The sequence below is a fragment of the Manis pentadactyla genome, chromosome 2, assembly GCF_030020395.1.
Source record: "Manis pentadactyla isolate mManPen7 chromosome 2, mManPen7.hap1, whole genome shotgun sequence".
Taxonomy (NCBI): domain Eukaryota; kingdom Metazoa; phylum Chordata; class Mammalia; order Pholidota; family Manidae; genus Manis; species Manis pentadactyla.
The window spans coordinates 42,623,829-42,638,206 of record NC_080020.1 but is presented as its reverse complement, the minus strand read 5'-3'; the positions used below and the strand labels follow the sequence as shown (position 1 = coordinate 42,638,206).

General features: G+C 48.6%; 1 protein-coding gene across 2 annotated transcripts in view; it reads left to right on the top strand.

Moving 5' to 3' along the window:
- SLIT3 (slit guidance ligand 3) overlaps positions 1–14,378 on the top strand; it is a 588,416-nt gene that overhangs the window by 501,240 nt on the left and 72,798 nt on the right. For both annotated transcript variants that reach the window (XM_036884704.2, XM_036884703.2), the window contains exons 15-18: positions 4,317–4,467; positions 5,718–5,792; positions 12,201–12,344; positions 13,123–13,266. In XM_036884704.2, the coding sequence (XP_036740599.2) occupies positions 4,317–4,467; positions 5,718–5,792; positions 12,201–12,344; positions 13,123–13,266 (514 nt within the window). The remainder of the gene's footprint in view (positions 1–4,316; positions 4,468–5,717; positions 5,793–12,200; positions 12,345–13,122; positions 13,267–14,378) is intronic.

Here is a 14,378-nt window from a genome sequence, read left to right as displayed (position 1 = left end):
CTAAAGCCCAGCATTCTGTGTCTCCAGCATGGCTGCTCTTTTTGGCTGTAATTCTAGGACTTCCCACCTATGGACAAGTCCCATTGCCTTGAATTATAAAATCAAAAGGAATGATAGGATTGACTTGAATTGACAGGAAGTTGAATTTTTTAACACTCCCTTTCAGGCTTACTTCTGTTAATAGAAAATTGCTTGAGTCAGAGAGCAAGCAGCAATATTTAAATGGCTCCTCCCCTCCAGCAGGACTATACTAAGGTCCAGTGGTTACAGAACAAATCCTTGAACCTGAAGAATTCCCTTTCCTTCTGAACAGAGGGGGCATTCTGATTTCCTGAGGGCTGCCCCCACATGCAGGGCCAGGCCTCTGGAAGGGGTCCACAGTGGTGCCCTCCTGTGGGCACTTCCTTGGTCCTGCTGCAGCAGGCTTGTGACCCAGCAGTGCCCAGGTGCAGGCCACAGGCATTCTCTACTTCCAGGCGGCCAGCTGCGTTCATGACAGGCTCTGATGGAGAGAGTGCCCTGGGACAGCTGTCTGCCCAAATGATCACCAAACTCCCACTAAAACAGTTGGTGGTTTACAGCCGCTGGTGTCTGGTCCCACAGCCTTTGCCCACAAGGAGATAACTGTGCCTAGCAATGTTCTCTTGGTTCTGTTCATCACTTACGACCCTTTGCTTATATTCATAACTCACTTCTCAAGCTGATGAGCCCCGGCAGGTGTCCTATTCCCCCCCCCACCCCAATTCCTCTTTCTGCTCCTTTCCTTCTTCTCTCATCCCTCCCATCTTAGGGATGTTGGAGGTAGAAGAAGAGACCTCTGGATCCATGTGGTGGCAGGTCCATTGTCATCAGATAATGATGAGTCTGTGACTTCAACAAACTGCTTGCCCAAAGGATGACGTGAAATGCAGACTGCTGGCGGCAGCAGCCATCCTGGGCCCAGTGCTGGCAAGGCCATCCAAGGATGGGAGCACTGGCTCCCGACCCACCCCAACCCCATGACCAGCCTAATGTCGCATACATTCTTTCCTGGGAAGTGGCCAGGGGCAGGGATTCGTAATAAAATCACGTTGTTGAGGATTTCTACCCACTGGTCTATTAAAGCTTCTCTGTGATCGTGTACCGATCGTGTACCAAGTGTTGTTGTTCTGAGATGCCCTGGAAAGGGGTGAAGGGATACAGGGAAAGGAGCAGGCAAAATGAACCGTATGATATCGGCATTCCCATTTCCACTGGAATTTTGTTTCATGGCCCTTCAAGTCTTCTGAGATCTCTTCTGTCTGAACTCACCCCAAAGGGAAGAAACAGCAGCCTATTTCAGTGACTCCTCTCCTACTAAGTATTTCTGGCAGTGACAAATACGCATTGAGATTGAAATTGACTTTTAAAGCTCTGGAAAAGTTAAAAATACTTTTGGGCAGTTATGAGCATTAGGCATAACCAATGGCTCTGAGAAACCCAGAGTAGCTTCGGTCATGAAATACGAAGTGACGGAGGTGGCATTTCAGGCGGCTCTGACTGGGGAACAAACTACTGTGGTTATGTGCGTATGCTGTTATTAACATTTCTGGCTCTCACTTGCATAAAATATCACACTCTGACCCCCTCATTATTACCAACCAGGGCAATAACAAAAACAGCAGGTGGGGGCGGGGGGGGGGGGGCAATGCTGGAAAGATCGTATTTGTCCATCGCATTTAATTGCAAAATCATTTCATTAAAATGGGTCAGCGGCTCCATTGCAGAGGTCTGCCAGTTATAACCTAACTGTACTAGAGAGAGCAATTCTGCTAACTACAGTCACTCTCACCTTGATTAAAATGAAATGCATTTAATTGGTGCCTGTCCCCAGCCACAGCCCAGGCGTTGCCTGTCTTAGGTTCATCATGTTGAAAAGCAACTGGTGCTCCCTCCTGCCTTTCTGCCTTTGAACAGCTCTCAGGGCTCCACTTTGCAAGGATCCCACTGTAGACACTTTCTGAAGGAAAAGTGTATGCATATGTACCAAGTGCCTCTTCTCGCCATCACTGTGTAGAACGACTGGCAGGAAACAAGAGGGGGTTGTCATTCAGCAGGGTTTGCAAAATGAGTTTCTCCTAGGATTTTGCATGCTGATGTGTCTGGGGGGAGGTGGCCCAGGTCTGAGTAACGCAGTGAAATGGATGCTGGCAAGCCAAGGGGAAGAGATTTGCATGATGCCTCAGACCAGGATGCTACCCAAATAACTGTGGGACATGCACTACTTTGCTCATAAAAGCCTGGGGGTTGAAGGTGGCATGAAGTAGGGGGGGTGGGGAAGGACCAGAAAGAGAAAGGAGACACGTCCAGGCCTCTGACCCCTGTTTTAGGTAGATGGTCTGATTTCAGAATCAGAGACCCATCAAGTTCATTCCCAGTGAGGAATTACCACAGGTTGATAATGTGAGGGCTGAGAAACCAAGGGTGTGAAAGATGTCTGCTCCCTGCCTCACCACAGCCTGCTGCAGAAAAATGCCAGCCAATCTGCCAACACCAAGCTGAACTTTATGATGATGCCTAGAGGACTGAGATAAAGGTTTTGTCGAGACACATCTGCAGTACAGCACAGTATTAATCACATGGGCCCTGCAGCAGCCTGCCTGGGCTCATCCCTCTACCACATATTGAGTGACCTGGAGGCCTCAGTTTCCTCATCTATAAAATGGAGTCATAATAATGTGGGGTCTTGCAAGGATTAAGTGGGCTCTCCTACATGAAGTTCTAAGAATAGTGCCTGGCTCGTGGGCCATGCTCAGTGAATGTCAGCTATTATCACTTGCTACACTGACACTTTAGTGTCCTCTGATGTGCCAGATGGTCTACTAGGGTCTAGAAAAAGAAAGTAGTAGAATCACAAGCATCTGTACAACTCTTAACCCTTTCCCAAAGACTCTCCAAGGCCTTCATATTCCTTGATTCACAACGACCCCTGAGATGGGGGCACCTATTTGACTCCAATTTTACAAATGAAGAGACTGAAGTTTGTAAGTGCCGAATCCCGGGCAATCTTACACCCTCTACTGTGATGATCCCAGTGCCACTAGTGTCCCATCGCGCTCCTAGCACCGATAAGATCACCAAACAATGCCTCAAGTAGTTAAACAAATGACTCAGGTTCTCTGAAGCACTTCAGAAATCTCACGTACAGGACGGCTGAAGCACTAATGGCATTCCCTTTGTGCCTTGGACAAATGTGGACCGAGCCCGTGTATTGTCCCAGGCATCATGCCAATGAAATGCTGAGGATAAAAGAATGACTAGACACCACCCCCTCGCCTAGCTCATGTCTGATGGAAGAGCTAGAGCCTCCCCCATTGCCTCCGGTGTGGTTTGTGGTCTCTCAGAGGTTTGCCCAGGTACTGGGGGATCATTGCTGGCCATTAAAGCAGCCCCCAGGGCATTTCTCGAGACACCACATCGCTGGTCCTGTTACCATTCCCGTGCAACCTCAAGAGAAAGTCAGTCTCTGAAAAATAAATCTAAGCTACAACTACTTTTAGCTCCTCAGAACTGGCTTTTCACTGTAGCTAAACAGAGCTTATTCTCAAACACAGAGCAAATCTGACCCTCCCAAGAGTCGGGCTATCTTCATAAAGTTTTAAATTTCAATTTATTTCTAATTCACAGAGTTTAAATTTGTTTTTAAAAAGACTTGTCAGGCAGGCCTGAGCCAAATTCCCAAGCATTAGGGCAGTGGGCGCCGATTGCTCAGGTCCCCAGCCCTCATTATGACCTTCCCCCTGTTGAGGCCTGGTGTCAGTCATTCTTGATCACCATACACTGGGCTCCTTTTCATTACCTGCTTAAGGCCCTGAGGGAAACTCTTGGTGACCCCGACTTCCCTTCCCTTGTTCCCCCCGCTGGCATAGCCCCCATCAAAATCTCTTCATCTGGACTTCCATGAACATTTAGAGGGTCCATGAATGATGGGCACCATGAACTAAGTAGCCCCCCTAAATTGGACTAAGTCCTGTACACATGCACCTAGGAGTGTTTCTCTGAGGAGCACATCCCTAACTTTCATCAGCTTCTCAAAAAATTCTGTGACCCACAAAAGCCTAAGAGCCCACAGAGCTTGAGCCTGGCTTCCAAGAGGAATGGAAATAGCTGAGTGGCCTAGACCACATGGAAAGCAGTGGGGCAGGGGCGGGGGCGTGCACAGCAGCACCAAGTAAGGTGGCCAAAAACTGAGGGCCATGCTGTGTCTGTCCCTGGATCCCCACCCACCATGTGCCCATGACCTCGCCCCATGCCGGGAACCCGGGTGACGCTGACGCCCCCTCTTTGGCCCCGCCCAGGCTCGGAGGATTACCGCGGCAGGTTCAGCAGCGAGTGCTTCATGGACCTCGTGTGCCCCGAGAAGTGCCGCTGCGAGGGTACCATCGTGGACTGCTCCAACCAGAAGCTGGCCCGCGTCCCAAGCCACCTCCCCGAATACGTCACCGATCTGTAAGTACTACCCAGGCCTGAACTCCCTGCTCATCCCCACACACCCAGTCACCCTGAGCCAGCCTGGGCAGGGTCTCCCAGAGGCCACCCCCTCCTGGCTCAGTCACCTGGGCACTCCTGGCTGTCCTCGATGTCCTGGGTGGAGGGCAGACACCCAGGCATCCTGCAGAACAGCTTGCTGGAAAAGAAGGACGACAGTACATTCATTCTACAAATATTTTCAGAGCACCCAGGGTGAAGCAGGACTGTGCTAGGCCCACCAGTTTCCACAATGAATAAAGCAGGCAGTCCCTCCTGCCCTTTTGAAGCTTTCACTATAGCCAGAAAGATGGATATTAAATAAATGTTTGTCATAAAGCAAGAAAACAACTAATACAGTTAGATATATCTGAGCCTCCTATTATCTATGATGATAAAGGGTTTTTCTGAAAGTAGAAGAGCTAAAAATTTACAGCAAGGTGAAGAGCAAGGGCACAGTTTGTAGGGGACAGACAGACCAGGGTCCGACTCTTGTTGTCACCAGTTTTCCTGAGACTGGCAAGTTGCTTCTCAGATCTGAGTGCCAGATTCTTAGCTTCTCCTGAAACAGAGGTAACTCCTGGGGAATTAGGAAGATTAAGTAAGCGATGCAAGTGCAGAAGTCATCTTGAATCCCGGCAGAGAGTAACTCCTGCACAAATGATGGCGCTCTGTTATTATTATTCTCTTTGACTTTACAAATTCACAGGAGGACATGGCCAGGCACAGCCTTTTTGGCCTTCCTGCTCTCCCTGAGCGTGTATGAACATGGGCATGGAGCCACCGAGCTGCCTCTAGCAGAGCAAGAGGTCAGGAAAGAGCCGAGTGGCTGGATGCACTGGGAGAAACTGGGGAAACCTTCCAGGGGGGTTTAAATTGTCACGGGTACCCCTAAAAAATGAAGGCAAATCATTGCCAATTGATTGCTTGAGTGCTGGGTATTCCAAAAGTCCAATACACTCTAATCAAAGGAGCTTCTACCAGAAAAAGAGCCTAGTCTTCTCTTCCCCACACCCCTTCACACGCTCCTCCTCTCACTTGCGGGGGCCTCCCATGCTGAGGGGGCAGACCCTGAAGTTTTCTGTCTGCTGACTCTGGCTGAGTGTGAGGGCCCTGCAGTAACTCAGCTAAAGCCATGACGGTTTTAAGCTGTGGGGGCCCAGTAGAGGGCAGCAAAGGAGGTACCCATCCACAACCTAACCCCCGACCTCATCTCCTTGCTTCCCATGTAGGCGACTGAACGACAATGAGATATCTGTTCTAGAGGCCACTGGTATCTTTAAGAAGTTGCCCAACCTGCGGAAAATGTAAGTCAGCCTCGGAGGCTGGTCCAGGCCCTGGCCAGGGTCTGCACTGCAGACTTGAGCAGAATGCCAGGGATTGGTAGGCCCCTCATCCTCTGCTCTGGCCCCTGTCAGACTCCTCCTGACCTGCTATGGGCATGTATTGGGATACAGGACACTCACGTATGGCCATGTAGAGACAGGCCAAAATGAAACTTTATCATTCTTAAATTAATTGAGTATTGTGCAAACCATGCATTCAGTATCATTTCTGACCTTCACCCCATATCCCCTCGGCTCACCCTGATTCCCCACCCCACACCCAACGTCTACCCCATGGGACTCAGATAAGGACCAGCAATGGGACACAGAGGTCTAGGGAGCGTGTCACTGAGTAATTTTTACAAAGTGACAGTTAAGATGTTTTTAGATGGACCCTAAAGGCCTCTGCATTAGTGAGGCGCACTGGAGCAGAAACACTGTCTGTCTCACATACTGGGGTTCAGTCTTGGCATCTCTAGGTCTGACCAGAGCCTGAGCTTATATTGGCTTTCCCACTGCCACGGCTGCCTATCTTCATAACCCTCTCCTTGCCTAGGAGTTTGGGCCAAGTCATAAAGATAACAAGACTAATGTTGTTGAACTATTAGAGCATTTATTGTGGGCCAGGGGCCATGATCCCTGCCTCACACCCATCATTTCGTTTAGTCCTTGCACAGCAGCCTGGTGCTAGTTTTGTGTTTCTTGTGCAGATGAGATAGCTGGCAGCACTGAGAGAGGTTCCATGACTTCCCTCAGACCACACAGCCAGTAACTGTAGGAGCTGGCCGTCAGACTTGGGTTCATCTGTAATCACACTAGTGTGCAGATGGGCTTGCTTGCCCTTCCTCTTCCCTTCCCAGGTGCCCAGCACCGACAGGGGCTCTGTACCATCTCATTACCTTTTCCTTGACCCCTCTCCCTACCCACACCCATACTCCACATCTTCCGGCCCCAGAGCTTGGGTCTGCCTCTAGAACAAAGGAAATCAGGCCAAGACTCATTATTCAAAGGTCCTGTATTTGATAATTCACTTGCTCACTGAAATTCATTTGTACTCTCAAAATGAATGCTCGTGGTGCTTCCATGGTCATTCATAGACACGGACCGAGCAGCAAAAAGTTCGAGTCACCCTGCATGCATGTTCCCAGCTGAAATGGAACAAGACAACTCTGATTTCTTGTTTCAGCTCTCAGACTGTCCACAAATGTCCTTTCCACAGTGTATTTAGTGCCGCTTTTTTTTTTGCACATTTGTGCTTTTCATGGGTGATTTTGCTTTTTAAAATGTCCCCAAGCATAGTGCTGCAGCGCTGTCCAGGATCCTAAGCCCAAGAAGGCTGGGGTGTGCATTATGGAGAAAGTACTTGTGTTCCCCAGCTTTGTTCAGGCTTGAGTTACAGGGCTGTTGCCTGGGAATACAATGTACATAAATCAACTATATATATTAAATAAGGTGTCCTTAAATGGAAACACACATCAAACAAGGTTACGTATTGATCGCTTGATGGAAATGTTGTGACCAGAGACTCACCCTATATTATGCTTGCCAGAACATAACCCTCTGTTTCCCCTGGGAGCGACGATTCAGCATTCACTAATTCATTTTTCTTGGCAACTTTGTAGAACATAACTACAATGAATAATGGGTATTGACTGTAACCCTTATTTTTATCTTGTTTTCTGCTCTCCCACCCATCAGTCCCCTACAAGCAAGAAGGAAAGAGACCTTCCCCTGCCCTGCACAGCATCTGGATTGCATTAGTGCTGTTCAGACTTTTTCCCTGCCTCCTGTCTACAGCTACCACCTTGGCCGTGGCCTCAGTGGCTGCTCTGTCACTGACAGCAGTGGCCGGTACTCTGAAGGGACAGCTGAGAGAAGGACCCAGATGGGTCCTGAGGATATTGTCTGGTCATGTGGTCAAGCTTCCCTCTAGCTTCAGGGGCCCAGCATGAACATCACTCAGTGCCTGCCAGGAGATGTCCTTTTTAATTCAAACCCAAAAAATACACACTTTTTTTAACCTCAATATAGAAACTTACATGCATAAGGAGATTAAGGCAGGTATTAAAATGAGTAAAGCTGGACAAGTGCATATTTGCATAGTAAACAGGATCAAGTAGTCTTTGCTTCCATCAAGACTTATGCACTCTCCCATTTTAAGTGAAACTCAAGCACTTTGAGTCTTTCACTTTTGACAGGGATGTGAGTATAGAGAACTATTTCTGTGCACCACAGAAAACAACAGCACAAACATAATGAGATGTCAAACAACTGCCAACCTCAGCATCAATGCCATAAAAGGGAGTGGTGGGTTCTGTAGCAAAATGTAGGCTCAGTTCTCATCCAAACAGGCAGATGTCACTCAGTTTACCCCAGTACCTGCCATGCTTTGCTCTGTGCCAGACTGTACTGACATTAATTCCTTTAGCCCTCACCAAAAAAAGCAAAATGCTTTGAGATGCCTTCATTTTACAAAGGAAGAAGCAGAAACACAGAAAACTGAATAACTTGTCCCAGGTTAGAAATCAAGCAGCCGAGCCAGAAGTGGTGACGGTGCAGATTGGAGACACCATCTGAAGGCAGTAAATTTATGTGTGCACACATATGTGTGCATACAGCCCTGCATATAATGCTAGCCAACCAAGTAAATGAGCCAGTGGGACAGACTCTATCCCAAAGACTACCAGTTGTAATGACTTATTTAAAGTAACTTGATTGCAACTCTTTTCCTTAAGTGAAGGGTCCTCATGTGCTGGAACCCAGCACCATCTCTACACCCCCACAGAGGTAGTGGGTCAACTGGATATCCGCCCACCAGAGTGGTTAAAACCAGCGAGTCTGTGCCGGAGTTTGCTGAATTTCCTCAAGGACTATGGGGCAGGGCCCTAAGGTCACACTTTTGACTCTCCTGTGACAGGGTACGTAGGCAAAGCAGAGGAACAGAAAGCCAGGTATTTAGACTCTGCTGTGCCTTTCCACGCTGTTCTGGACCTCTGTGCCCTTACCTGTCATGTTGGAATAATGAGATCTCCATGCGTATCACATGTGCTAAGAGATGCAAAATAAGTATGAGCTGTTACCCAACAGGATTATTTCTACTCAGTGGCTCAGAGCAACTTTTCAAATGATGTCACATTCAGAGTGTGGATGTGATCTCTCTCAGGCTGACTTCCAGGTCAATTCTTACACTGAAGGAGCATCTCAACCAGAAGCTGAAACCTGGCAGCCCTCTAGCCAAAATCAGGGACACCTGGGTGGTTATGTTTCTAATGAGTTGCCCACTTTTGAAAATCAAGTTTTTAGAAGTCTATATTTCTCGCCATATGTAAATGTCAATTTTGGATTGTTATAAAGGGAAAAAATAAAACTTTTTAAAATATAAAAAAATAAATAAATAAAAATCAAGTTTTTCCAGGAAAACAAGTGGATTTCTGGAATCTTTTGGAAAATCAGAAGATCTGGAAAACCTGGGCCCTCATTTCCAAATGGCCGCAGTTGAGGAGCAGCTGCCCTCCTGGAGAGCACATGTGCTTCACCGATCACTGCCATCCCCACTGGGCTGGCTTCCAGCATTAAGTCACCTGCTTGGACATTTGAGCTTGCAACCCCACCTTGAAATAGCATTTGCACCTCAGAAGAAGGAAGAGGTCTCTAAGGAGGTGGACAGGACCTCCCTGACTTGACAGTGTGCCAAAGTGTTCCATCATGACCCAGCATCTTCAATTTCTAGAAAAATCCATTTAGCTCTCTCCCCACTGCATTTCCACAAGGGACTGGGTTTTAAACAGGATTACCAGTGCTTCCCTGCTGCCAGCCACAGTTTATGGGTTGTCCTACAAACACGAGGAGACATGGATCTGGAGGAGGCTGAGGCCTGCCTCCTCAGACTCAGGCTTTGCAGAGATAGCCAGCTGAATCCCCAGTCTGCAGGGACCTCAGTGTTTCTCGGGGAGAATGAGAACAGGATCTTCGGAAAGGTACACACAGCAGCTTGCAGAGGCCACATGCCAGGTTTGTCCTGCTGCTGATCTCACTGAACTGACCATGCGCCTGGGGCAGGAGTTTCTGTCCTTTCAGGTGAAAGACTCCCATCCTCAGGGGCATCAAAGCCGTGATGAAGCCATTTTCCTTCAGCTGTGTCTGCAGAGACAAAATAGAGAGTTTTGTTGCAGTTTCCGGGGATCTGGAGTGTCTTCAGGAAGACACCACTCTGAGAATGAGAGAGGGCTCTTACCGACTGCTGGTGTACGGGCTTTGTGTCTGCAGAGCTTGCCCCAAGCTCCTCTCTCTCTCTCTGCACCAGTCTGAGCTGCCTATAGTTTTCAGTAGTGCTTTGATGGATAGAGAGCAGCAGCCTGGTCTTCTGGAAAATTCTGTCCCTCTTTTTTACTTATGTTTTCCATTCTCCCAGCCTGACAAAGTCCAATTCACAAACCTTACAATAATGTAATGTTAATTTTCCTCATTCAAAGAAACAGATGTCAGGAAATGGTAAGCCTCCCACTTCGTAGCTGCTTTAACTCATCTTCATTGCCCATCCCATGTACTTTAATTCCCCAAGAAGCCTAACTCTCTGGAGCAAAATCCTTCTCCTCTGGCATCGGAATGAGCTATGGCTACTGGAAGAGCCTTTATCTCTCCTCCCATGTCTAATTTGGGGGTAATTTTCAGTCTCCTGTGTGCATTACCTTCATTCCTGGGTTACCCCAGACCAGGTCTACCAGGATTTATAAGAAAACTGGCTGCCAAGCAGGGGCACAAATCTAGTGTTAGAGCATCACCCAAATCTCTCAGACTTCGAAGGGGGATTCTGAGAAGTATTTGCTCATGTTTTCCCAGCAGGAAGGGAGAGGAGGAGAGCAGGGCCATGGCAGAAACACAAAGGGAGCCATCAGGGCCCCATCTATCTCCTCCAACTGCCTACAGGTGAGGGCGGTGCCATGCCTATGGGCCCAGTGACTACTTGAGAAGAGGGCCAGTGACCTGCTCTGAGCCCTTGGCTGCCCAGTTCTCTGGCTTGCTCTGAGTCAGTGCCAAGGGAAGCTTCACCCCTGGTGTTGCTGTGAGTCAGCCCAGAGTTGCACAAGGAGGGCACTTGAGAAAACCAAAAGTACCAGGGCCTCGGCGTCGTGCTGTATCCATTTCCCACGCTCTGTAACCTGGAGCCATGCCTTCCTCTCTCTGGGCCTCAGTATTTCCAATGGCCCACGTCTAGTGAGCCTGCAGTTCTAACAGCCTCAGTGGGTGCTCTGCCAGTCAGCATGGCCCATCCCTGCCTGCAGATCGCTGTTCCCTGTGCCAGACCCTGAAAGGCTGTTTGCTCAGGAGGCTGGATTCGTCCCTCAGTTTGTGTAAACACCGTCACTCTCCACTCTGTCCATCCCGCTTGAGGTGCCTTTCCAGTCTGAACATTTGGGTGGTCTTTGCAGGGCCCCTGCCCTCCCAGCATGCCAGGGAGAGGCTTAGGGAACTCAGACTCTGCAGAATCTGCTGCTCAGACCTGCTATGAGGCTTGTGTCAGCGGGAAGCGCCTGCTCTCAGAGGTCGGGGACAGATTTGGCCATGGTGTCCCTCAAGCTTGATAGAACTGAGCCTACTTTAAGAAAACACAACATGCCAAATCCTCAATTCTGCACAGCGGTAATAGGAGGGAGTGAGTATCCCCATCACCAAAGGGACATTCATTTGGGAAAGAGGCAGTTTGCTAGCGGACGTTTTATGTGCCAGAAAGCCTGGCCTCAGTCCCAGTTCTGTCACCTGACTGTGGGCAAGTTATGTAATCTCTCTGAACCTCAGTCACCTGATCTATAAAATGAGTCAATGATTAAAAAATAATAATACCCATCTGATAGGCACTGGTTTGAGGATTTGATGTGATTCTGCTGGTCAGATCCCTCACATAGAGCCTAGTATATATGAGTGCTCAAAAAGTAATAACTTAAAAGTGTCGATTTTCATCAGGGATCTCAACTGGTGAGAGAGCTAGAAGCTCTACAAATGCCCCACTGCCACAGGGGCACCTTCTATATTTTTCTCCTGCCCTCCTCTTGAGAATCACTGCTTATTAGTGAGAGTTTCTGCTGAAGAGAGGAAATAACTTTGAGAATCACTGTTTTAAATGTACCAGTCTCCAGGGTACAGCAAAAATGCTGAAAAATTACACTGAAAGACTCAAAACTCCATGCAGTCTGATTCACAAAGGTAGCCCCACCCATGTGGGACTGGGGTCCCTCTCCGCCAGCCACAGGCACTGAAGACCAGTGTCGGGGAGCCCCAGACTGAGCTCCCCACCATCCAGTCCTCAGTGCTGGGGCTCCTGAGTGTCCTTTGCTGGCTGCAGAGTTAGTGATTCCCTCCCTGCATCCGACCCATTCTGTCCTCTCCTTCTAGAAATTTGAGTAACAATAAGATCAAGGAGGTGAAAGAGGGCGCCTTTGATGGAGCGGCCAGTGTGCAGGAGCTGATGCTAACAGGGAACCAGCTGGAAACGATGCATGGACGCATGTTCCGTGGCCTCAGCAGCCTGAAGACCTTGTGAGTGCCTGGGCTTGGGCCAGGCCTGAGGGAGACGGGCGGGCAGGGCCACTGGGGGGACTGTGAAGGCTGGTGAGCAGAGGACTAGGCCCAGTCACTCTCCCGGCCTGCTGAATCTCTTCCTCCCTGGAGCCAGAGAGGCATCAGGCATTTTCTAGCCCTGGATGGGAACAAATTTAGCATGCCAAGCAACCCCCAACACACACACACATATATACAAAAAGATATTTGCCCTAATATATACACATATATAGATTCATACCAGAAACATGCCGATAGAGGCACACACTCAATATATTTACCCACAGAGACATATACATATGCACATAAAAATGGCATGCACACGCACATGCAATATACAAATAAAGGCACAAACAAGCATGTACATACAAGCACACACACACACACACAAGCTGATGTCCACAGCCACATTTTGTTTCTTCTTTCTTCTGCCAGAAATATGCACACTAACCACCATACAATATATACATGTACACATATATGCACATGATACCTGCTTCTACTATAAACAAAGCATGAACAGACAAGAATGTACACACGTACTTACAGGTAGGCCCAATGGGGACCCAGGCCCTATTAGCACAGAAAAAGCTTCAGCAGTGTGATTGGTATGGCTTAGAGTTGGCAAAAGCATCATACACACACACACACACACACACACACACACACACACACACACACACACACACACACTGCTGTGGCAGTGGGAAGGAAAGGATAAAACTTGTGCTCCCTCATCCCGCCTCTTCCCCTGCAGGATGCTGAGAAGTAACCTGATCAGCTGTGTGGGCAATGACACCTTTGCCGGCCTGAGCTCAGTGAGGCTGCTGTCCCTCTATGATAATCGGATCACCACCATCACCCCCGGAGCCTTCACCACACTTGTCTCCCTGTCCACCATGTAAGTCCTCCTGGATTCACTGCTCACTCACTCTGGCTCCTCTCCCGCTGACCTCTGCCCTTGCAGCTCCCTCCTGTCCTTGGCCAAGGTCTTCTACCCATCTGACAAAGCAATAAACATTAGCCGGGCTCTCTCCACATGCCAGGCACCATCCAGGTGCTGTGGATTCACACACTCGGTTCCTCCTTCCTGGAGCTCACAGCATGGTGACTTGCTGCAGAAGGGAGGTCCACGGTGATATGAAAACTCAGGATAGGCTTTGTCAAGGAACTCTGGAGCTGTGTTTGGAGGGTGAGTGGGAGTTATCTTGTTCAAGAAAGTAGGAAACACATTTCCTTCAGTGAAAAGAGCATGTGCAGTGGCCCTGTGGTAGGTTGGAGCAGAGGAGACACATGGGACTGAGCAAAGCCTGACATAATCATAGCACAGAGTGAGAGCGGACATGGCGTAAGGCCAGATTGCCACTAGACATTCTGGCCTTCATCCAAATCATATCAGGAAGCCACTGAAGGTTTTAAGTGGGCCAATAACGTGATCTGACAGGGGTTTTAAAATATAGCACTGGCTGCTTAAATATGTATCAGAACTAGAGTTAGAATTTAGCTTTCTGAATACCTAAATGAGTGTCCTTGTCCAGGTGATTCACAGTATTGGTAAAGGATGCTGTTCAGAATAAAAGTTAAGCATTTGGGCTCTAGAGCAAAACTTCCTGGGTTCAAATCCTAGCCTTATTGTATGATTTTGAAAAAGTTTCTTCATCTCTCTGAGCTTCAATTGTTCCTTTTGTATAAGCTACTTCATAGGATTGTTATGAGGATAGAATCTGTTAATATTTGTAAAACTCACCGCAGGAGCCGAGATATAGAAAGTACTCAGCACGTCAGCTTCTACGTTTGCTCAAAGTATTTCCATGCGGCTCTGTAAACCTGAGTTGCTGGTTCATTCTTCCCTGTCATCCCTTGTAGCTACCATTGTCATGCTCCCATACACCCATCTCACCTGGAACAAAAGCCGAAGTCACAGAATGTCCCACGGGCCCCACGCCATCTAGGCTCTCCTGACCTCCCTCCGCCCCAGCCCCAGCGGCCTCCTCGCCGTCCCTCCCACACCCT